General features: G+C 43.7%; 1 protein-coding gene across 1 annotated transcript in view; it reads right to left on the bottom strand.

Annotated features, from left to right (window-relative positions):
* Positions 1 to 25464, bottom strand: part of LOC310800114 (CUB and sushi domain-containing protein 3-like) — a gene marked incomplete at both ends in the record, with an annotated part of 662783 nt that overhangs the window by 190441 nt on the left and 446878 nt on the right. Inside the window, 5 exons of the mRNA XM_083662685.1 lie at positions 2015 to 2111; positions 2332 to 2456; positions 16473 to 16676; positions 17722 to 17817; positions 18942 to 19055. Coding sequence (XP_083518811.1) covers positions 2015 to 2111; positions 2332 to 2456; positions 16473 to 16676; positions 17722 to 17817; positions 18942 to 19055 — 636 coding nt within the window. The remainder of the gene's footprint in view (positions 1 to 2014; positions 2112 to 2331; positions 2457 to 16472; positions 16677 to 17721; positions 17818 to 18941; positions 19056 to 25464) is intronic.

Consider the following 25464-nt stretch of genomic DNA (forward strand, 5'->3'; position numbering starts at 1 on the left):
ATGTTTATGTATTGTATAATATTGAAGTGCGCCTTTATTACTTTAAAACTAGTAATAATGTATCTCAATTCTGAAGTGTGCCGTTATTACTAATCTCAAACTAGTAATGATGTTGTAATTATCCACTACTGTCTGATGTGAACCAAAGTGCCCTTCTGGGACATACGAATAAACTTGAACTTGAACTTGAACTTGAACTTGAATCTCCTATAAAAATATGAGAGCCACCGAACGTGTACAACCCATTCCACCGACCCACTAAGTGGCGACAGTGCTCTCCAGACTATTGAAAGCCGAGCCAAAACTGCAGGGAAAAGCGTGAGGAAGCCATTCTCATACTGTAGGCGAAAACGCTTTGGCGCTGGAGCACAACGGTGGCGCACAACGGTGGGGGGTTCCAAAAATAGACTGGGTGGAACACACTTTGAAACACGCAGCATAAAGCCCAGAATCGCAAAAGCTTCATCAAAGCTCTCAACCGAAACCCCAAGAAACGAGCGAGCCCATCCAGACTCGCCCGACGAGGGGCAGCCAGGCAGCACAGACAACAGAAACTCGCTTGTCACACACCCGCCCGCTGCAGCCACGGAGGGAGGAGAACACACATGGAGGGAGGAGTTTGAAGGAGAGGGGGGTTTCCTGCTGTTATGGAGGAAATTACTGTTCAAAACTATTGTGTAGATGTCTGACGTCTTACTGATGCCAAAAATAAATGGTTAAAGTGACTGTTCTATCGAATTTCACAAAAAGGCATTTTTCTCACCTTTCATTTTCAGACGCTGAAACCATGCTGTATTCAACTGCTAATGCCTACATAACTACTAACTCTACAAACTAACTCTTTTAGACAGAGAAAGCACACATTCTATTGAGATATTTTGTGTTCACAAAATCCTAACAGAAAAGAATCCTCGGCTCTTGAAAGATGAGCCAGAATCCTCAAAAAAAAACCTTGGCAGAAGCTACCTACAGTATTGAAAAAACGGCTGGCAGTGAATGTGTTAATATAATTGCTGCAACGTTTCGGTCACACGACCTTCATCTGGCATATAGTATGACAAAACACTGGAACCTGTTTAAATAGGAACCAGGAAAATAACAATTATCCAATGGGAGCAAGGCAATTATGTCAAGACCCATGGAGCAAATCAGTGCAAATCACACTGCAGGAATTACAATTACAGTATTGAAGGAATAGTCTACAACAGACCCTGGAATAAATAGAAGAAGTAGGCTATATGAAAACAATAATAATTATATAACTCAAAGCATGACATTCAGAAGGAGTTCATCATTTAGGCCTTTTGGCGATAAGGTTTGTAAATGAAAAATCCAAAAGGCTTCTGTTCTTTTCAGTAGAAGGTCATGACCCCTAGTCCTCCTTTTTCAACTGATCCTGCTTTTCCGACGCACCCAACGTACACGGTTGTGTAGAGATTTCCTCTCTTAGAGGATGAATCTCCCCATGGGGATAAATAAAGGATCATTTAACTTAACCTTTCTAGTGGGCTACCAGTTTCATTACACTGAGCCCCTAAAGCAAGAATACATTTATCAAATCCCACGTCAAAATAGGGCACAGAATAGGAAGATAACCAGTGCTTCCCTGACTGGGATCTGAACAGCTTTGAAGACAGCACTCTCAAAGGATGTGCCAAATGTCATCAGCGCCATCAGCACATCTGTGGGCTGCTCAGACGTGTCACACGGGGGGAAGGCTCTGTGACGGCTCAGACGCGGGGGGGAAGGAGGCTCTGTGACGTTTGATTGATATTCAGTTGGGAGCTGACGAGTCAGATTCAGTTGTAACGGGTTTTACCTGAGTAGCTGCCGAGCCGCGGGGCATTGAGGGTTTTACCTGAGTAGCTGCCGAGCCGCGGGGCGTTGAGGGTTTTACCTGAGTAGCTGCCGAGCCGCGGGGCGTTGAGGGTTTTACCTGAGTAGCTGCCGAGCCGCGGGGCGTTGAGGGTTTTACCTGAGTAGCTGCCGAGCCGCGGGGCGTTGAGGGTTTTACCTGAGTAGCTGCCGAGCCGCGGGGCGTTGGCGTCGACCCCGTCAAAAAAATCCAGCGAGTCCCAGTTGTGTTCCGTGGCAAAGGTCACAACTTGGATCTGAAAGGGAAAGATGATTTTATGCAAACGACGGAGAGACGAAGAAAGTGCCATGAAAAGTGGATTATCTTCAAAACATAAAAAAAACAAAAGATCACAAACATCAAGCAAAATGTCTGACTTATTAATAATTCAAGGATTAAAATTGAATCCACCCCGGAACTCATTTAGCCTCCCGTCAAACATTTTACTCCTAAGGTCTCCAACTGTGTCCTCTCACTTGGATGCCGGCTCCCTCGGGAACGGAGATCTTCCAGGCACAGTTCAGGTAGTTGGCGTACGGCTCTGGGTAGCCGGGAGAGAGGATGGTCCCCTTACGCTCAGTTAACACCCCGCCGCAAGGAACTAGAGAGAGAGAGAGACAGAGAGAGAGAGAGAGAGACACAGAGAGAGAGAGAGAGAGAGAGAGAGACAGAGAGAGAGAGAGACAGAGAGAGAGAGAGACAGAGAGAGAGAGAGAAACACAGAGAGAGAGACACAGAGACACAGAGAGAGAGAGAGAGTCATGACAGAGTTCAGACTGGAGTGATGGGAAGTATACGCACACACCTGCTGATCCAAGAGTGGGCAGAGGAGGCGATATGAGCCTGCAAACAGCACCCCCGCAGGCTTAAATGTGCACTCCTTCAAAATGAAGAGGAAGTGATTTTCCAGAAGTATACGATCAACATTTCACCTACTGTATAGGAATCCACCAGGTTAATAGAATGTATAGGCAGCATATATATATATCATATTTTAAGCTTTACTTATCATCCAAATGGAATGTGTGTGCGGTGTGTGTGTGTGTGTGCATACCTGCGACCATGTGTGTGTGTGTGTGTGTGTGTGTGTTTGTGCACGTGTGAGTGGGGCCTGCACAACTGCTTAGTGTAAAAAGACAGGAATAGATTGATCAATCACACGTGTGTCTGAATCATGAGCCACACTTCTATCATGTTGATGCCTCGGTGCACAGGTGAATACTCACGTCTCCATCTACCAGTGCTGTTTAAGTCACAGATGGATTCTCAGACCAGACAGACACTGATTAAATGGAGCTAGACCGAGAAGCTGGGAACCACGTAAACACTACATTCAAAATCATTTCAGCCCGATAGAGAGTCTTTACCAAGCTGTGGCTAGAAGAAAAGCCTCCTCGGGCCACAGAATGGAAGACTGTACTCATGTATAGGGCTGGTGGTGCCGTGTGGGCTGGACGGAGCATGAGGAAGTAATAAATGCTGCAGATTTGTCTGCATTGTTGATTGTTTTGTTTATTTTTGTCTGAAGTCAAACATTGTATTGGTGATTGGTGAAGACGTAGCCAGACATACGTCGGAATTGAGCCGAGCATTGATCATGACTGGCTGTTGTCAACGTCAGAATTTTGGCGCGCCAGCACACAATTGGGACACTGGAACACGGTCATCAAATGCACGAGAGAGGATGGCAAGCTCCATGTATGTGTTTCAAATCTCTGGGATCAAGATCCACGCTCAGAAGAAAACGTTGGTCCGTGGAATCAAGCAGCTGGGTGGGAAATATATTGGTGGTTCAGTCTATCAGAAAGACAGCACCCATCTCATAGTCCCTCAAGTCTTGTCCAGTGAGAAGTTTTTGGCAGCATGTGCTGCAGGAAAGTGGCTTGTGACTCCAGAGTACCGGTATGTGTTGGACAGCATGAAGAGTGGCTCCTGGCTCGCGGAGGGGGCTTATGAAGTAGCCCGCGGGCCGTATTTTGCCCATGTGTGTCATAGGCGCTGGGGTAGCTGGATGGCGGCGTGGTCAGGGTGGGGGAAATCCCCCCCGTTCTCCCCATTCAGCAAAGTTAGCATTTAGCTGCTAGCCCAGCCAAGGCAGACAGGATCTGGGATTTAACCACTGCAGTAAACGCACATCTGAACAGACGTCTATGTAGCCTACCTGCTCTTGAATCTCCAGTCCTGTGTAGAGCCGCAGCACCGTCCTTTGGTGAGTCAGCCCATTGAGTTATATGGGTTCCCCCCCCCCGCAACGTCTAGTCTCGCGCGCCAGCTGTAGTAACATTTTGTGGGCGTTCCCACACAGACCGACTGCTCTTTCTATTGGTTTTCATACAATATGGCTGCCAACTAGCCTTTCATCCAGCCAACTAACACTGCATGGTGTTTGGCTCCAGTTTTACCCACAATGCACCGTGGTAACCCAGGCTGGCAGACAGGAATCCATTAGACTGCTAAACATGTCAAAACCTTGAACAAAATGCATTCCCTTCTGATTGAAATATAAGCTTGGCTGGCTACTTATACAAGCAGCCACTTATTGGCCTGCTACAGTAGCCATCAACATCTCTAACACTTTGAGGAGAGGGGAGATGTAATGTAATATGTGTCTGACTCCTTTTTCATTGTTGCTGTACTCTGTTCAGATCCATTGTTATGCTGCTTGTCCCCAGCTGGTGCATATTTGTCTGACATCTTTATTCCTTTCTCCCCTCACTCCTGATAGAGACAGATGATCCAGGATCTTTCTCCCCTCACTCCTGATAGAGACAGATGATCCAGGATCTTTCTCCCCTCACTCCTGATAGAGACAGATGATCCAGGATCTTTCTCCCCTCACTCCTGATAGAGACAAGATGATCCAGGATGGAACAATGCAACGTCTTATCTCCTTCTACATCCATCAAGGACTTTGTTCATCACACCTGTTGTTGATGTTCAAGTTGACCACAGCTATTGTCCTGTATTTAGCACTTCTCCTACAGGATCACAAGCAAAGCTCAGAGGGAATATGTCCCCAAAATGAGGGACCAGATGCTATTATTAGCGGTGGGTGGGGAAGGGGGGGGGGGGGGGGGGGGGGGGGGGCATGACTGATTTTCCAAGTCATAATTTTGCGGCAATTTCAAACTCATCAATATTTTACAGGTGATATCCAGCCTCCCACACATGCTCTGAAAATCATGCAAAAATGACTCCTTCATTCCTCTCCTTCCAGGCGAAACATTGGAGAAAACGAGCCCTATATTATAGCTCACGGCAATCACACAGCAGAGTAATCATGTTTCCATATAATCATGTTTCCATATAATCATCATCTCCAGCTAACGCATGTGGCATGTAGAGTGTTCAATATTGAAATCGATTAAGTCAACGAGAACAAGTCGCATTGTCGTCATGAATTCTGCTCCACAAATGGAAAATGAAGAAGGTCAACACTTCTGAGATGTGGGCTATTGTCAGTATGTCATATCGCGTGTGGGGATGCTAGTTATCGTGCATTCCTTTATAACTGGGAATTGGTAATCTTACGACTTCAAAGGTCATGAGCTGGGCGGTGACGTCATCAGAGCTGGTATTTCCCATTCCAAACTCGTAGGAGTCTCAGTCAGCAGCCCCAACCTCACAAATCCAAGATGGCTGATCCGCGCAACAACAGTACCGTAAATTCCGGACTATAAGCCGCGGCTTTTTTCCCGTTTTTTGGGCTTTTTTGCCCCCTGCGGCTTATATAACGGTGCGGCTTATCTATGGATTTTTCCAGCAAACGGCCACTCGGGAACCTCCAAAATCTATGGATGTTGGTATGAGGCAGAACAAGAGCAAGACAGACATTATGAGAGCGAGACCCTGATTGGATGATGTTGCAAAAAATGTGCCTCGCGACCTGATTGGAGCACTGTGCCACTACTCTCTCTCAGCCACTACGGTAAAACACCCTCCCTCCTCCCTCGCTCCGGGGGGAAAAAGGCAGCGATTGAGCCTGAAAGACAGTCTGAATGAAATTGAATGTAACATTCCCAATTCTATGTATTACATTCTAAAAAACTAACAGCAACATTTTGGAAGGCTAAGCCACACAACTAGCTCGTTGTAATCTAACATCATGCTTCAAAAGATGGAGAACTGGCTGTGTTACGACGATGGCGGCGATTGAGCCTGAAAGCCATGTCTGAGACAGTAGCGAGACAGGAACAACAACAGCAGCAGCAGCAAAGGATCATGCACAAACCCGAGACGAAAGGGACTGTCCGTCAGGGCGCGGACGACTGTGTCAGCAACTCCCTCCCGACTACCAGGAGAAAATTACAAACTTCGGCGAATTCACACAAAGAAAGATCAAGGAATATTCCATCGGACCGGAGCAGATCATAAATATGGATGAAGTGCCTTTGACGTTCGACCTGCCTCTCACTAGGACTGTTAACAAGAAAGGTGAATCGTCCATCACGTTGAGAACCACAGGTCACGAGAGAACGAATTTCACTGTTCTTGGCTGCACAGCATCTGGAGTAAAGCTCCCGCCGATGGTGATTTTTAAGCATCTCACAATGTGTGATTTTGTCTGGGGATTAGTGACCTGACTTTTGTTTTGTTGAAATGTTAATAAATGGGAGCTTCCCCAAACAGCCATCTCTTTCCCGACAATCCCCTCTGTGCACGAAGCCTTACATATGGTAATTAAACATCAAAACACCCGCGGCTTATAGACCGGTGCGGCTTATATATGTAAAAAACAGTCAACTTTGAAGGTGCGGCTTATAGACCGGTGCGCCTTATAGTCCGGAATTTACGGTAGTTATAATCGTAGTAATATTGTTTAGCACTTCTGTCTTGTTTGTGTCTCATTAAATCAGCTTTACACACAGCACTGCATAACATCTATCTGTGTGGACATGAGGCTGCAGTGTTTGTATGCGCAAAATGCCACGAAATGCCTTGTTATCAACTTTTATAGCTAACAATGGCTAGCCTGGCTAGCTAGTGGATCTGACCAATGAACAGTGAACTTCCCAGCTCAACTTTTCTGCAAATGGAACGCTAACAAAATGGATGTGATGTCATTTAGCCTCCACATCCCAGTTATTTTGCGATAAAGGAACGCACCATTAGAACGGTGAGCTGAAGCTGTGAAGTGGTCAGTATGTTATATCAATGCCAATAATGAAACAGTGTTAAATACTTTGTGTCACCCAATCAGGTGGCTAGTTAGCCGCCCTTTTAACGGCACGTAAAAGCTTCAAAACTCATAAAAGTGGTCCTCATGTGTGAAGATTATCCTGCTGAACACAGGTTTGTGTTTGAATAAGCTTACATTAACCACAGACCTCATTTGAAGCATCGCGCCAAAAACCCATTCAAAAATCCCATAGACAGAAACAGTGAAGAACCTGGAAGTGTTAGCATCCATGTTTTCCAGACTCATTCCTGCGGTACTCTATACTGCCCCATCTGGCGGAGTCAGGTTACTATTAGGCTGCTATTATCAGTAACCTTGACTTGTACTTTCTGCAAAATCTCCAAAGTCTCTTTGACACATAGTGTCCATGTCAGTGCATTCTCAAGACAACCAAAACATCGTTTTGATCGGCCATTTCCATGTTTTTGTTTGTTTGTTGTTGTTGTTTTTTTTTGGGGGGGGGAGTTATAAAATTAAGTGCAAAACAGGAAAATGCAGCAGAAAATAATTATTTTTTCATCATAAGACCCTGCTCAATATTTAAGCATAGCATATGGGGGTGATATTAACATTGCAAAAAGAAAGACTGCACAATGACCACACACACACACACACACACACACACACACACACACACACACACACACACACACACACACACGAGTTCAGGACTTCCCTGCAATGAAACCTGCGACTTTACGGCCATCAAAAACATTTCCAGGGATATTGTTTGTGGAGCTTAACAGCTCCTCTGGGTGGCATGAGCTATAAGTTAATTTGATTGGTCCTTGGGGTCACATGAGCTATAAGTGAATGTGATTGGTTGAGCGTGATTAAAAACCGTGACAGTCATAAAAGGATGAATACTCCCCACCTATCTCTGACAGGCTCATATGTCATATTTACGGCAGGTAGGCAGAATGCATGCATTGCAAAACACTATCTGCAGCGTATGATATGCAAGAAACTGGCAGCAACTTTTCATTAGAGATGTTTTAATGAAGATGTCAAAAACCTGTTTGACACATATACGATATGGGTGCTTTCATATCTAATGCACCATGTCAGAGATATTAAGTCTATTTTCCTTCTCCCCCTAAGTATCTTATTTTTCTCCAAGTTTAAATTTATGTTTCTATTTAAAGTGATAATCCAGAAGATTTTCATGTAAATAAATGTCTGTAAAGTCACTATATATCGCTAAGTTAACACAATTGTGATTGAGCCTATGGCCTATTGATGAAAGCCCTTTCATCTCTCTGTATTGCAACATTTATGAACTTGTGTCTGTGGTGACACTTGCCCCGCCCCCCAAACAAAAACAACAAAGATACAACAAGCGGTGCACAGTTCTTGACGGGTTTCCCATCACCCAGTAGGCAGAGTCAGAGCAAGTTGCTGTTGTTTCCGCATTATTATGATCCCACTGGAGATTTGGGCAGAACACACCCTGCGCCCGCCTACGCAGCAGTCAAGCGCCAGGATTGGCCAGGAGCAAGCCTTTAGTTCCCTTTTGACAGCTCAAATCTGCCACACACACACACACACACACACACACACACACACACACACACACACACACACACACACACACACACACACACACGTGTCATAGCCATCTCCAGTGGGGTCTGCTGAGCAACTTCTTCTTTTGAGATGTGTGCGCGGTTGGCGTCCAAGTGTTGCATTACTGCCCCCACTGGCCAACTTGAATATATTAAGAAGAAGAAGAAAAAACCCTTTCACGTCACATATGCACCACTGTGTGTATCTCATTTGCAATTACTGCTCATGGCCATAGGTCACACATGAGCAAAATGTGGCCCCTGGACCATCTCAATCCGGCCCTCAACATCCTCAAAAGTAAAATCAACAACCCCCAAAAAACTAAATAAAAGGCAGAATTATGTTAATAAATCTCATCTGCTACAGCCATTGGATTTGTATCACAGTTATATCAGGGGATTAACAGGAGAAATTATCAATCACAGAGGGAGAGAAGGTTAAAAAATAGGGAGACTCCCGCGAAAATCAGGAGTGTTGGCAGGTATGATGTCCAATGTGTGGCCCTTCACTTACTTGATGTAAGTCAGTGTGGCCCACCCCTGCCATAGGTGTTGTCAGAGACAAGAAAACTGAAATCTTCCATATTATCACTTTAATTTACCATATATCTTTATTTATATTTTCTTTAAATTCAATTTGAAAGTTTTTCATATAAGAACTACTAAATAATGCAGTGTGGTCAAAATTGCTTTTTGCCAATTCTGTTGCTTGTAATGAGAATTACTGCCACCACTGAACTGTGCTGAACTCAACTATAAAATGGTATCTTATATTGCCTCCATTATCTCCCATTTCTCTCCATTATTAATGGTAGAGTTGGACTCTCCACCTGAAGCCATACATCAAGTCTTCTTGGACCAATTAAGTACCAACGTTGGCATCTCCACCAATGTTCCAAGGTCAGTTTGCTCTGAGGAAGTCTGTTAAAAGCAACTAATGCCATAGATACTGTAGGATTTCAAGTCTTCTCAAATGGTGTGGGACAGCCTCATTGTGACTGAATATGGTGAAAATGTTGTTGCATCTATTGTAAGTGCAAAGTTATATGTTTTGGAGGCAACAGAAGAGATGATTGGTTGGTTTGAGCAGGGATTCAGCCAATGGGTGAAATTCAATGTGGATAATCTATGGTACAACAGTCATGACAAAACACTGTAAATCACTAGGGGTGTCACGATATTTCGTCGCACGATATATCGCGATATCGAAACGTCACGATATGCGTATCGTCAGAAAAAAATATTGTAAAAAAAATAAAAAAATAAAAAATGTTTTGCTCCTGAATAATAATAGAACAAATTTAGAAGAATCAACACGCATGAGTGAGGGGGTAGACTACTGGCATGGCAAAACAGCTCAAGGGGTACATAAGATTACATAAGTTTAGGGACCATTGAGCATGAGTTATTTAAGAAATAGATTGTATACTTTATTTTTCTTTCACCATGCAACAAACATTTAGTTTGTGACAGTGTGACACATTCTATTGCAAGAGAAGCATTATCTTCCATGTTGTTTTATAGTTATTATAATAACAATTTCCAAAAACAGCATTTGTTTTGTATTTTGTGTATTTCAAATGAAAGACTATTTTTCCAGTGTTTTCCCAGGGCTCCCTTGAAAAGAGGTTTCGATTTCAACGGGACTCACATGGTTAAATAAATCATAAATAAATACATAGAAATTATTTACTTTTGTTAAAAAGAATATAGTTAAAATATTGTATCGTATCGTTATCGTGAACCCAATATCGTGTATCGTATCGTGAAATTAGTATATCGTGACACCCCTATAAATCACATTAGCCACAATTTTAATTTCTTTTACAAAACATGTTTCCTAAGTATCATAGTCTCAAGAGCAGCCCAACTCGCTATGAACCATCAGCTCGTTTGTTAATAACACAGACAGTGAACACTTTGGCATCTTAGGCCATGTTCACATTACAGGCAAATCTGATTTGCTGATAAAGTCATTAATCATCATATATCTTGATTGGTTTCCCAAATCTGATTTGGGAGTGTGTCCGCACTGCCACAAATCTGATTCTCAAGTCGGATCTGTGTGTCCAGACCTAAACAGCCTATCTGCATGGGTTGCTATGGTAACGACGTGGGCGTCAGTAAATACGTATGTAGCGAAGCTTGTGGGCTTGCCTCGGGTGATGCATGAAGTGGCCTGGGCCTGGCCTGGCTGGGTGTAATGCAGCCAGTGACCAAGAGTGATCGGTCAGAATCGCAATCAATTTGTTGGGAAGCTTATGGGCTTGCTGGGGGCGAAGCTTTTGGGCTTGCCTCGTGAAGTGTGCTGGATCTTAGATGAGGGCTCACGGGCTGTGATCGATCAGAATCACGGGGATGGAGATAGGGACCGAGATGTCGGTCCTGGGACGCGGTTGAAATACCACTGGTGACCTGGCTGGGTGTAAGGCAGTCGGTCACCAGGGCCTGGCTGGTTGTAAGATAGCCAGGATTCAGCTCGGGTTCGGATTTGGTCGTGCTAATGGTTGACATTATGAAGGTAGAGTAGGAAGTAAGAATACCTGAAGAAGTATGGAAGTAGAAGGAATCAATATAGCGTCACAGAACACCTTGTTTATATCCCCGCGTTTTGGTGTATGACATCACGTCATTGGTGATGTCACAACGTTCGAGGGAGCTATGACATCATCGGTGTTATGTCTGACATCGCCGATGACCTCACAGGTGAACTCTATGCTATGACATCATTGTCATCGTTGATGATGTCATCGTCATTACGTCGTTGGCGCGCCGGTTGGTGGGCATCGACTGCCCCAAGAACAGGCCTGACGGTGGGCCATTATGGACCCTTTTCTACAACGTACGTTTGTGACGTGGTTTTCCTGCGCAGAAGCATTTGATGACGAGTTGCGAGTGACGTTCAAATCAGATTTGGTGGATCTGCGCGTCCGCACTCAAGTCACATCAGTCGAAAGCAGATTGGAAATTACCTCCATATGTGGTTTGGGACAAGTGACACAAATCAGACTTGGAGCATCCAGACTCATAAAACCAATCTGGCTAAAGTCATTAATAGGTCACTAAAGTTCACAAATCAGATTTGGCCTCCTAGTCTGAACATAGAGGAAGTGTCTGATCCAAACAGCAAACTCCACGTTGTGCAGAGAACACACCTACTGAAAGAAACATGTATTCAGAAGGTGGGCCTCATCTATCTAACCTCATACGTAAACATGAAAGCATTTGTAGTTGGTAAGTGCGCCATTTGTATAATTTGCATGGAAAATATCTTCAATATATAACAAAAACTAACAGTTCATTTAATTTGCACAATCTGAAGTGTACGTGTAAAGTGATGGTAAATGATTCGTACTGCAGCAATTGTGCTGGACAAGCAGTAACACACACACACACACACACACACACACACACACACACACACACACACACACACAGAGACACACCCACAAGCACGCACACGCTTGTCCTGTCAACCATCCAGGCGAGACTAATTAACTCATGACAGAACGCTGTGCTACAACAGCTCAAATCTGTCATTCAAACAGCTTTGCATTTGTGGATTCAAAGCTCAACAAAGTGTTGTGTGACGAGCTGGCCCAATCACAGCAGGATAATGAGGCAGGGCCCAATCACAGCAGGATAAGGAGGCGGGGCCCAATCACAGCAGGATAAGGAGGCGGGGCCCAAACACAGCAGGATAAGGAGGCGGGGCCCAAACACAGCAGGATAATGAGGCAGGGCCCATATATATCATGGGCTGACTCACCAAAAGATGGTGCTGCGGCTCTAAACTACATGTTTGGGGGTTCTAGAGCAGAACACAAGACGTCTGCTCAGATGTGCGTTTACTGCGGTGGTTAAATCCCCGATCGTGTCTGCCTGGGCTAAGCTATCAGCTAAATTCTAACTTTGCTGAATGGATAGAACAGGGGTTTTTACCCCACCCTGACCCCGCCCCCAGGCTAACCCAGCGTCTATTGTGGGCGTTCCTAGAGCCTGTATGGGCGTTCCCAGACATGCCGACTGTCTCTATAAGGAGGCGGGGAAAGTAACCTTCACAGAGGCACCGCCCAGGAGAGCGAGGCCTGCTGCCGTCAGAGTAATTGAGCAGAGTGTTTTTGTTGAAGCTGCCATGAAACTATATCCATTATTCTGGACAAGTACACTGGTGCTGGGGGAGATACTTCAGCCAGATTCAATCTCAAGATAAAAATCACTAGTGTTTAAAATTGAACTGCGCGTGCCGCTGCTATTCCCTTACCACTAGGCAGTAAACTCACATGAACCCTGGCTTGAAGTCTGCAGCTCCGACTCTTTTCTGGCTGCCTTCAATAGATCTCTCCTCTACCTCATCTGTGTAGCTCCTTCAATAGATCTCTCCTCTACCTCATCTGTGTAGCTCCTCATCATCCCCAGCTACAGCAGGTATGTGGGTGTCTGTCAGTGTGAGATTGAGTGAATATTTGTCCTTCTGTGTGTGTGTGTGTGTGTGTGTGTGTGTGTGTGTGTGTGTGTGTGTGTCTCTGTGTGTGTGTGTGTGTGTGTGTGTGTGTGTGTGTGTGTGTGTGTGTGTGTGTGTGTGTGTGTGTGTTTCAGTGTGAGAAACTGTGAGAGCAGATGAGCCAAATAGACCTGTGTATCCGTAAATTATGAACATGTGTGTGCATCCATGCAGGTATATTTGTGCATACATGTTTATGTGTGCGGTTGCCAAAGGGCCAGACAGAAAGATGCTGGCCTGCACAAAGCACCTTAGGTTAAGATTTCCCTCAGAGTTAAGGTGTCCATAAAATAGAATTGGCTGCACAAAACACCCTTAAATCTTGTGCTTATGTTTTCCTTAAAATGTTTAACCTTATGGAGAAGATTTAAGGGTGTTTTGTGCAGCCAATTCTATTTTATCATAGATACCTTATTCTGACTAAGGGAAATCTTAACCTAAGGTGCTTTGTGCAACTGGGCCCTGGTTCTTTGAACAGATGCCTGATCTGATCTGATCTGATCTGATCTGATCTGATCTGATCTGATCTGATCTGGTCCAAAGCACATCTTTGTGTTTGTCTTTGATCGGAGGGAGACTTTGGATGCTCTGCAATCTGGAATGGTCTTAAAGAAACGTAATGACCAGGGGAAAAAAACAGGCAACCGCCATCTTTATGCACCTGCTCCTTCTTTGCCGATAAGTGTGTGTGTGTGTGTGTGTGTGTGTGTATGTGTTTGGGCTGGGTATTGGCAAGGATCTCATGATACGATACGTATCACCAGGGCTGGACTGGGACCAAAAAAGCTACCTGCCATGTGTCAGACAGGCCCACAATTTCGAATCGGCCCAATTTTTCGAGCTCGCGCTCGCATGGGTTGTACAGTACAGTACTAAACATAACAACACTGATTTTTTTTTTTACGCAAATACAAGTGTATTGATTGTTGTCATGTTGGTATGGTATGGTATGGTGTTTATTCTTAATCCCCGAGGGGAAACATGGTTTGCCACCAGAGCGAGTACAGATACAAACAAGAAACAGTAACATACAGCACAATAACAATAATACAGTGGAGAGAGAGAGCCTCACAAAGCAAGGCTAGCAGTGTTCGTTAAAGAATTTTACAGAAGCAGGGACAAAAGATCTTCTAAATCGCTCAGTAGAGCACCGAGGCATCAAAAGCCTATTACTAAACGAACTGCGCAGGGCATTAAATACAATAAACAAAGGATGGCCTTCATAAGAAAGAATAGAATTCAATTTTCTCCTTGTTCTCTTGGCTATAATCATCTCCAAAGAATCAGGGGGAAGGCCAATCACTGAGCCTGCCTTTTTAATCATTTTGTTTATCCTATTTCTGTCCATGACAGTGAGGCTGCCCCCCCAGCAGAGCACAGCATAGAAAAGGACACTAGCTAGGATACCTTGGTAGAACACATGAAGAAGTGACCTGCTGATGTCAAATGATCTAAGCTTCCTCAAGTGGAAAAGTCCAGACTGGGCCTTCTTGAACACAGAATCTGTGTTCTTCTTCCAGTCCAGCTTACTGTCCAGGTGGACACCGAAATACTTATAAGACTGGACTATTTCTACCTCCAGCCCTTTAATAATGACAGGGGAGACTTCTGCCTTCTTCCTCCCAAAATCAATAACTAGCTCTTTGGTTTTTTCAACATTGAGCAGTAAAAAATTGTCATCACACCAGGAAACAATTAAATCAATCTCCCGTCCCTTCCTACCACTAGGAATCAGTATTGTTATAGGTGAAACTATAAAACTAAACTAAAACTTAGATAGCCCACTCAAAACCAAAAAATATAGAGTAGATTACTTTGGACATAATATAGCCACACAAACATTTCCCATATGTCTGATGTATCTTTCCCCATAGTCTGTTACAACTTTACCCCGCTCGCCGGGTGCTTCTGGCTCATACTGAGCGCATTAGCGCCCGGCGAATGTAACGCATTTCCCATTACACTGTGCCATTTTCACGTCTAGGTCTAAATGCTGGCTCCTACCTGAGTCTTCACGTGAAGTTAGACGCTATCCGATGTAAAACATCCTCTTCTTTTAATGACACCTAGTTGTTGCATCCAAATTGTTGCATAAAATCCACTTTTCTGTCGCTCAAAAACCGATTGGAGGGCCACTCCAGAGACCAGAATCATTCATTATTGATGCCTGAATGGACTGCGGTCCCGCCATCCACACTTTGAGGAAGCGTAGTCGCGCTATCTGCACGTAAAATCCATTGAGCCTCTACTTCGCTCTGCACGGTAAGTGGGTGAGCCCCTCATGGTGCCTTCAGGTACGCCTTGTACACCCAGAAACAGATACTAATGGCCACAGAGCTTGTTGTAAACAGCACAGATAATGTTGATTGGGCGCTACCGGCCCAATCAAATACATAATACATACTTTCACCAACCTGAGCGGCCCAAATATGCAGCGGCCCGCCGGCCATCGCACCGGTAAGAATACATTGCAGTCCAGCCGTGCGTATCACGATACTTGGGTCACGATACGATTGTATCACGATAAATTGCGATGCGATACATATTGCGATATATTGCGATATTCTACAGAATTTACTCAAAATTAAATAATAGAGCTAAAGATACAACACACTGTGTACCACCCAGGTAGTGTAATAATATGTGCATCACTTTATACTGATAAGTTAGTGGACAAATTTAGTCATTTTATATGAATAGTCAATTTCATAGTCAATTTACTGCCGATCTTTCGGAAAAGACTAAAGACTCACCTTTTCAGGCTCCATCTGGGCCCTTCTTGATCTAACTTCGTTCTCTCTCTCTATATCTAAAAAAAAAAAAAAAAAAAAACTAACCTAAACTTGTACCACTAAACTAAACTTGTACCACTGTTCCTTCAGAAGTTGTAGTTGTCATAGACTGTACTCCATAGTTGATTGCTCTATTGCTGACAAATATGTGTTATTGTAAGTCGCTTTGGATAAAAGCGTCTGCCAAATGACGTAATGTAATGTAATGTAATGTAATGTAGTCAAAACTACTGAGTGTTGAGTGTTACTGAACGCATCGATATGGGAAATATCCATACAGTATCGATTAGGGGTGGGAATCACCAGATGCAGAGACGTGGCATGGCATGGCCTGCAAAAATAAATAAATAATAATAATATCGTGATACTTGGCGTCCAAGTATCGATACAGTATCGTGAAATAAAATATCGTGATACATCATTGCCGTATCGATTATATTGCCCAGCCCTAGTATGTGTGTGTATGTGTGTGTGTGTGTGTGTGTGTGTGTGTGTGTTTGTGTGTATGTGTGTGTGTGTGTGTGTGTGTGTGTGTATGTGTGTGCGTGAGGATCGGGACCTGGATAAGGTCACTCACCGACACATGTGGGCACGGTGCCGTTCCACTGGGCCAGCGTGCTGGGCACAGCCTCACACCTGATGGTGGTGGAGCCGTGGAGCGTGTAGCCCGGGTTGCACTCGAACACGACCGACGTGCCGATGCCAAAGTCGTTCCCGATGCGCTTCCCAAAGCGCGGCTCGGGGACGGAGCTGCACTGCGAGGCGCTGGTCCTGGGGACAGCTGGGAGGACAGAATGAGCGATGGGAAGACAAAGAAGACAGAGAGAAATGGTCAAGCCCCTCTGAATCTCCTCTCCACATCATCAGTCAGTCCAGTGGGCCGTGCCAGAGCAGAGGCTCTCTGTCTGTGGCACCAGCCACAGTCAATACTGAACAGGCTGCGTGTGATGAATGCAAGGTTAAGCCTTTTGTTTTCCTTTAAAGTCGAGCTGAACCCAAAAATTACTTTTCTTTTCTTTTAGTTCAAATACCTGGGTATGCAGGGCACCTATTTAATAATGTATGCAAAACAAATCAAAACAATCACACTTTTTCACATCAAAAGTTCGTTTTTCAAGATTTCATTGATAACAGTAATGTACAGTTTGCTGACGTCACCTAGTACTATCAAATTTCTACTCCATTTCAACCAATAATTTCACGACATGCAGCTGTCAATCAAATCTTCATTTCAGGATAATTTTCTCTTCCAAATGAAGGGGAAAATGGCGCCTAGTGCCTGTCATCTGGCAGAGTTTCTAGCCCATAAACTAACTACTAACTTGAGCAATTATGCAAATTAAATCAAACGGTAATGTCTAAGAATGCAAAGAAATGTAACTGGCTCGTTAAAACACACATTCCAGGAATATTATTTACATTTATAACGATAATGGCGCGCGCCTCCGAGCCTGACAGCCTCCCTGGCTGTCAGGGGTCGTCTCTCGGAGATTCCAGGCAGCGGGCAGCACCTATGGATCGGATTGTCCGCTCGCTCTGCACGAAGCAGCTGGCTCCCTGGTACTCTGCGGATCCCACTCGCGTAGCACGACAACAGGCTGAATCCCACTCGATTTGGGGGTGGAACACGCCAGGATTGGCCGATGCCAAAGCCAGTCCTCAGATTTGTCAAATCAAATCATCGACACGTATGGTCCGCCTCTCAATTCTTTAAGCCTTTTTCTTTTCTTTAAGGCAAAGCCAATGCACTACCAGGTGGCATAAGCAAAATGAAAGTTTCCATCACAAACATGTGGGAAAAGCATCAGGGAGAAAAGGCGTCTTACCTTGGTAAACAAAATGAAATCCTTTGGCCGTCTCTGTTCCATTAGTGGTAAACTTGAGTGTGATCTTGTTCCCTGAACTCAGAGGGAGCGTCTCGCCTACGTGGTAAAAGCAAAAGGGACATTATCATCATTATCATGGATATTTCATATGATTTATTATACAGTTACACTACAACAACAAAAAGGCACATTTTGATTCACTTCTGTGTGACAGTCCGGTAGCTGTGTTTGTTTAAACCGTGTTTTAATATGTTATGTGTCATTGTAATTCATTTCTAAAGTCTCATCTGATCTACACCCCCTTTGCAAAAATAGGTTAAAACAGACAAAATGAATTCTTAGAAACTGTCAAAATCTAATATTGCAGGTAGGGTGTGACAACAACAATTTACAACAGCTGTTTTGCTTTTGTAGTTTTAATTGGGTTCTCGGGGGAGTTTATTCATAATCATAACTAATTATGTATCATCATTGTGTTTCATTATAACATGAGTAGTTAGATTGGGGGGGGATCCTTTATCCTTTACAGAACTAGATTTATGCCTCCGCCATTAGTTCATTCTTGGGAATCGCGTTTGTGAGGTCACAGTGACCTTGAACTTTGACCACCAAAATTCCTTGACGCCAAGTTAATGTTTGAGGCAAATTTGATGAAATTCCGTCAAGGCATTCCTGAGATATGGCGTTAACAAGCTTGAAAATGGCATTGGAGAGGTCACAGTGACCTTGACCTTTTATCACCAAAATGTAATCCGTTCATCCTTGTGCCCAAGTCGACGTTTGAGCCAAATTGGAAGACATTCCATCAAGCCGTTCTTGAGATATCGCTTTAACAAACGTGGGAATGGCATTCGTAAGGTCAAAGTGACCTTGACCTTTGACCACGAAAATCGAATCAGTTCAAGCTTGAGTCCAAGTCGAAGTTTGAGGCAAATTTGATGAAATTCCATCAAGGCATTCCTGAGATATCACGTTAACAAGCTTTAAAATGGCGTTCGAGACGTCACAGTGACCTTGACCTTTGGCCTTTGACCACCAAAATCTAATCAGATCATCTTTGAGTCTAAGTGGGTGTTTGAGGCTTGATCGTATTGAGGTTGAATTGAAAGAGATGGATATGCTGTCTTGCCTGTGCTGCTGTGCTTTACAAAATGACTCATATCTATGAGCTGGCACAGCTAAATAAAGACACAGGCGGTTTGAGGTCTCATAAGTTCTACCTGAGTGGGATCCATAGATGGATGAAAGGAGGGCAGCATCTGTAGAGCGTCCATCATAGATCTCAACCACATCGCTGGTCAGCGTCTGGAACACCACAAACTGACCAAACAGCACTGCAGAGACAGGAAGAGGAGGAGAGAGAAGATCACAAACAATCCAGAAATACATGTCAGCGTAGGTCAGTCCAGCTCACGGTGCTTTTCTTAATGTAGTGTCCCAGGGAGGCAATTATGAGGTAGGCTGGTCTGAATCCAAATGGCTGAATCTCTTTAAGAGTCTGGCCGTTACTTTGACATCACTGACACCTTGGAGAACAGCAACGCTCAAGGTTAATTTTGTTCTTCTAACTGGAGCACTCCCTCAAGCCTTGAGTAGGAACATTTGAGCAGGAACGACGCACTAAATCTCTGACCTTCAAAGGTCTGTAATCATGATCGGAGTCGGTGCTGTGGAAATATTCACAGGATTGCTGATCTGCAGCTAGTTTGGCCCTCATGTGATGGAGAGATAGCAGCACGTTATCGAATACCTTGGATCAGTACTTCGGTAAATCTATCTAAATAAATAAAGTCCAGGAATCTCTGTTTATGTGACCAATCGACTTCGAACTTGGCAGGTGGGTTGTTGTTGCTGGGGACCCGAGGACGTGCAGTGTCGGATTTAGTATAGCCAAGCAGTGGGCCCGTTCCAAACGGCCATGCTTGGAACATGCTGCACTAGTCCCTCATAGATTGTGGGAAATAGGTTGATGATCCACTGTGCTGAGAAGAGCTCAGGTGTGCCTGTTTTTTCCCCCCCTCAGATCTCACAAGTCCTCAAGATACCAACTAATAAGGTAAAGGTAAAGTCCCAACGATTGTCACACACCTGAGTGTGCAAAATTTGTTCTCCGCATTTGACCCATCCCCTGGTGGAGCGGTGAGCGGCAGCGTGCGCCCGCGCTCGGGAATCCTTTGGTGATCTAACCCCCCAATTCCAACCCTTTGATGCTGAGTGCCAAGCAGGGAGGCAAATGGGTCCCATTTTTATAGTCTTTGGTATGACTCGGCCAGGGATCGAACTCACGACCTCTCAGTCTCAGGGCGGACACTCAAACCACAAGGACACTGAGCTGGTCTCACTCCGGTGCATAGAAACAATACAAACATGAAGCAAATCATTACCAGCTGACACAGAAAGTCATACTTTTCATGCAGTAGGCTTCTTGGAGAGGAGCTTTTCATGGTGCATGTCACTAATTTGCTCTTCATAATTGGCATAATTTGCATTAATTATTGCGATGGTTAAAATCGCAATTTCCCAGAGGGACTGTTTTATGTGACATTTTCTTAGTGTTCAACAATTAGAATTTTATGTCTCACTTAGGTGCACCACAGCATTAAAAATGTGGAGAACCTCTGATGGACTGTGGAGGAGGCGGACATGGTGTGAGTGTGACCTTTGCACAGTAGGTAGATGATTGCTCTATGCAAGACAGGGGAAAGAGAATATTATGTGAGCACCAAAAAATAGACTGCAAGCATGACTTCACTTTTCAAGTGATACCATTTAGGAGAAAAATATTTATCTGCACCTCAGACAATATAAAGTATGCTGATTGAGCTATGCTGATGCTAATATGAATGCATCATACCCATAAACAGCTAAGCCCATTATGTAAATTCTTAAAACCACAATTCTACCTCACCAAAAAGGTCTTATTGAAAATATTCTTTATGTAGATGAATAATTCTGAAAATAATAAGAAAGCAAGAAAGAAAGAAAGAAAGAAAGAAAGAAAGAAAGAAAGAAAGAAAGAAAGAAAGAAAGAAAACAAGGCTAGGTCAAACCTAGCATATGGCCAGCACAGAAAAGCGTTGACGAGCCTGTTGGTTGTAGCAGAGCTGTCGGTGGCAAAAGTATGAAGGATATAATGGAAAATCAGTATGGTAAGAAAGCCCTAGAAAATAATTATTTAATTATGTAGTTGCATTTAATAAAACATTTTATTATAATACATTAATGTGTGTGTACAGTATGTGTGTGCACGGGTGTATTTATTGTGAAATTCTAAAATATGTCACATTTGTCGCATTAAAAGGACCGCACCCCTCTGTATAGCCTCATGGTGCCTTTTCAACTTATATTGTTCTAATTACATCTCTCCCAGTTAGCAGTATCCCAAAATCCTAAGTTCATGATGGAATCGCTTACGCTGCGGTGCAGTCTTTCAAAAAACCACAAAATAAGTTTTGAGCAGCACAGTCCACACATGCTGTGTGCTGTGGTTTGGTGAAGTGTGGACAAAATTAGAAGGCGAAATAGCGATTTCTGTGAAATAGGCCCCACCCACAACACTTTGCAAGTCGATTATATCGCAACGGTGAGGTCTTTAAAAAAAATGGCAAAACAGGTTTTGTGCAGGACAGATGTGGTTTGGTGAAGATTTGACAAAATTTGAAGGAGAAATAGCGAAAAAATGCTTTTGGACAAAATTCTAAATGGCGGAAAATCTAGTTAGATGAAAATGGGCGTGGTCTATATAGAAAGAATGTTGATCGTAGAAGCTATGGTTCCAAAGTTATGGACCAAAACGTAAAGAGGGCAGCTATAGCGCCACCGTGAGGTCAATCAGTGTAATTTTTTAGGTCAGAGTAGAAGAGTACTCTATGAACCTATGTACCCAATTTGGGAACAGTCGCTCTTATGGTTTGTGAGCTACGGGTACTTATTGTTGCCATAGCGCCCCCTATAGTCGAAATGACACAATTGTTTTTTTATCAGCTCAGAGTACACCTGTACCAAGGTTCAAACGCAACGGACAATACGTTCCGGAGTTAGGGTGATTTTTGTGAACTAGGCCACACCCACAAAAGGGTGTGGTCGGAAGTCGATTATATCGCAATGGTGCGGTCTTGCAAAAAACCACAAAATAAGTTTTGTGTTGGACAGTCCACACACGCTGTGTGATGTGGTTTGGTGAAGATTGGACAAAATTTGAAGGAGAAATAGTGTGGGGGGGGGGGAGAAACGTGTTTGGAGAAAATTCAAAATGGCGGCCATTTTTGTGAGACGAAATGGGCGGGGCCTCAATCAGCAGATGCGTAATGACCCAAGGAATTCAGGGGAAAAATTATTTTGATTGTAGATGCTACGGTTCGTAAGTTATGGACCAAAACGTAAAGAGGGCTGTTATAGCACCACCTAGTGGTCAACAAGTGTAATTTTTTCGCCCATAGTAAAAGGTGGCTCTGTGAACCTACCTACCAAGTTCGGTAGCGGCAGGTCTTATGGCTTCTGAGTGGGACCTAATGGGCTTCCAAATAGCTTGCAAATTGGGTGGACTGCGTGCGCTGGCCAAAAATATTATTATTTATAAAAGAATTGGCCAACATGAATGATCTGTTTACTTCTGTTTATAATTTCTGATGGTTGTTGATATAAAAAAAAAATTATTCTTGAATGTACAGGACTAGGTTCTGTTTCCGAGTAACAGCCTTGGTGATGTGAATGCAATGAAAGTGGGGAGGGGGGGGAGTGCAACATCTAGAATGTTATCAACGTTGCATGTTATCAATAGCACCTTAATTTAATTAAAAGACCTTTACTAAATGACATGTCAAATGACTGAAATGAGAACAGTATTGTTTATCGCAAAAGACTACATTGAACTTATAGCAATGATCATCAGATAATTATGTAAATAGTGTCCTGCATGAATATTTCCAATTAACCATCCGTGATTATATCAATGTGTACGCGCCCTTCAACGCAATCTGATCTTTGTCCGACCGAATGAACGGACATGGCCGATCGGCTCAGTAGGTCCGTGATGCGGTGTGTGTGTGTGTGTGTGTGTGTGTGTGTGTGTTTGTGTGGACGCGCGCATGTGCATGTGTGTTAGTGCGTGCATGCCCGTGCACGTATATATGTGTGTGCATTACCTATGGGGCAGATAACAGTCTCAATCTCACCCTCTGGTGCACAGGCTAAACCCTCCTTTTGGCCTGCTCTCTATCATTCTATCACTCACTCTCCATGATCCGAGCTAGGCCCCCCCCCCCTCTTCCTTCATCCCTGATGAAGATGGATGCACAGCAGAGACGACACATTAGTATGAAATACTACCGTCATCTTCCCGTTTGACAAGTAGCTTTTAATCTGTGAGAAAAACCACTGATAAACAGCACGGTCTTAAGCTCCTACGCTATGCGCTTCTTCATCAAACATTCATCTCTATTTGATTTGGTAGAGTTCTTTATCGAGCTTGTAAATAGAAAGAACCAGTACCATGTCTAAGTTAATTTAGACAATAAATGTACGCCAGCAGCTTGTTCAGTCTAGTTGTATCTTTATGGTTAGATTTGAACAAACTGACACCTGGTTTATCCTTCCAGCGATCCTCGATTGGAGCTGCAGTTGAACATGAGCTAAATATCTTCGTTTCAATTTGGGGCGGTGCCATGGTGACAGAAATGAAGCTGGTGAAAAACAGATGCTGTAACACAGAGACGCTCATGTCCTATTTTGGGGGCCATGCTGTGAAGAGCAGGCTTCACTCACGATACTGCTAAACTGAATACGCCCAGAGCCACTGCATTAACCCATTGATCCCCAGTGTTGGGGGTAACTCATTACAAAAGTAACATATTACATGTAGTATATTACTTTTAGCAGTAACTCAGTAATATAACTTATTACTTCAGTAATATTATACCAGTTACTTTGTCAAGTAACTCAAGTTACAAATTGAGTTACATTTTTATTAAATCAAAGCACATATTTAAAAAAGATACAATCATTTCCTAATCAAACGTATTTGTTTTTATGCAAATAACCACTATAGATGACAATAACAAAGGAAAATAATAACATTTAGAATTTTTTGTTTGTTTACACTGACTTCAAGGCGGTTGAAATGATTTTTCGGGATGGTTCCAGGGCAGCAATGTCATTCTGCTGCTGCTGTTGTTTTGGTAAAAGTAATGCAAAAGTAGCGTACTAAGTAACGAGTTACTCTACACAGAAAGTAATATTGTAAAGTAACTTATTACTTTCAAATGAAAGTAACTAGTAATATGTAGTATATTACATTTTGAAAGTAACTTGCCCAACGCTGTTGATACCTGATGCAGCATTTGCGTGTATATCCCTCATTTGTGTGCATATCCCTTTAAGACCGCAAACTGTCTTAAAGGGATACACACACAAATTCTGCATCAGGTATCAATGCATTAAGCACATGTGCCTGAAGGCAGAGCACGCACAAAGTGCTTGTTGAAGAAGTGTTAAAGCCACTGCTAACAGGCAATAACTAAAGGTAAGGAAAATGACAAGCATATGTTTGTCCTTCTGGTGATGAATTATGGAGGAGCTTGCTGTCATCTTCATTTTGTAGCAGCAGCACGGAGCTTCTCTGGCGTATAGGCCCACGGTACAATACTGTAAGCTCTTATAGCAGCCACAGAAGCTTCAAAGAGAGAGAGAGAGAGAGAAGAGTAAGACACAAGAAAGACTAAGAAATGGAGAGAGGGGGCGTGCGACTCGAGGGTGGGTGGAACAATTTCTATGTTTATATAATAAAGGTGACTCACTTCTCGGTCTGTGCCACATGAAATAGATCGAACACAAACAGCAGCCAGAGACAAATGACAGCCAGGAAACTTTGACAAAGCAAAAAAACACACAAACGCACACGCGGATGCGCGCACACACACGAACGCGTGCGCACACACACACAGGCACACTCACACGCAAGCCTCCTCTGCTGCCTGTAGGCTGAACCAGTGTCTGAATATGAGATGCTCATTCCCCTCAGGGAGAGCTCACCGCTATCGTATTAGCATAGCAGCACCAGTGTTATGCAGAATAGGCTGCACTTCATAGCTTGGTGCACACACACACGCATGTGCGCACACACACACACACACACACACACACACAAAGAAGCACGTTTTATACACACACTCACGAGTACATTCGTGCTCATTTCTCTCTCTAATCCAAAGCCAGTCGAGCGTGACTCCAACCTGCTCCTCGGCTGTAATCACGTCCAGCTATTAAGTCAATAAATCATCGTAAACGTGTTAGCTAATTTATGCCAGACTATGATGAATCTTCTGTCCTCTGGGTGTGCTGGTAGGATTATCATGCAACATACTTTGGTACAATGGAGGATGTCACCTCTCCAGCCTGCATCTACTCTCCTAATGCTTCACCTTGAATTCTCCTATAGCCATGAAGTCCCTCCCGTCTCATTTGCATTTCTCTATGGGTGTTTGATCATGATATTAGTGCTTTATCTCAAACCAACATGCCCACTGGGAGGCGCCAAATTGCTCGTTGATCCTAATCACATGTGATGGTAATCTAATTTTCTTTTCTTCTCAAAATAAGAGTGATCTTTGAAAAATGGCCGTGGTGGGTTCCTACGGCCTCAGACAGTCATTTTTAATGGATGAGGGGAGCGCTTTAATTAATCACACAGTTAAGGAAATCAAATCTGAGTCTGGGGTCACACAGCACACAGTGGACTCATTAACA

Source organism: Poromitra crassiceps (assembly GCF_964638095.1).
Source record: "Poromitra crassiceps genome assembly, chromosome: 29".
NCBI lineage: Eukaryota > Metazoa > Chordata > Actinopteri > Beryciformes > Melamphaidae > Poromitra > Poromitra crassiceps.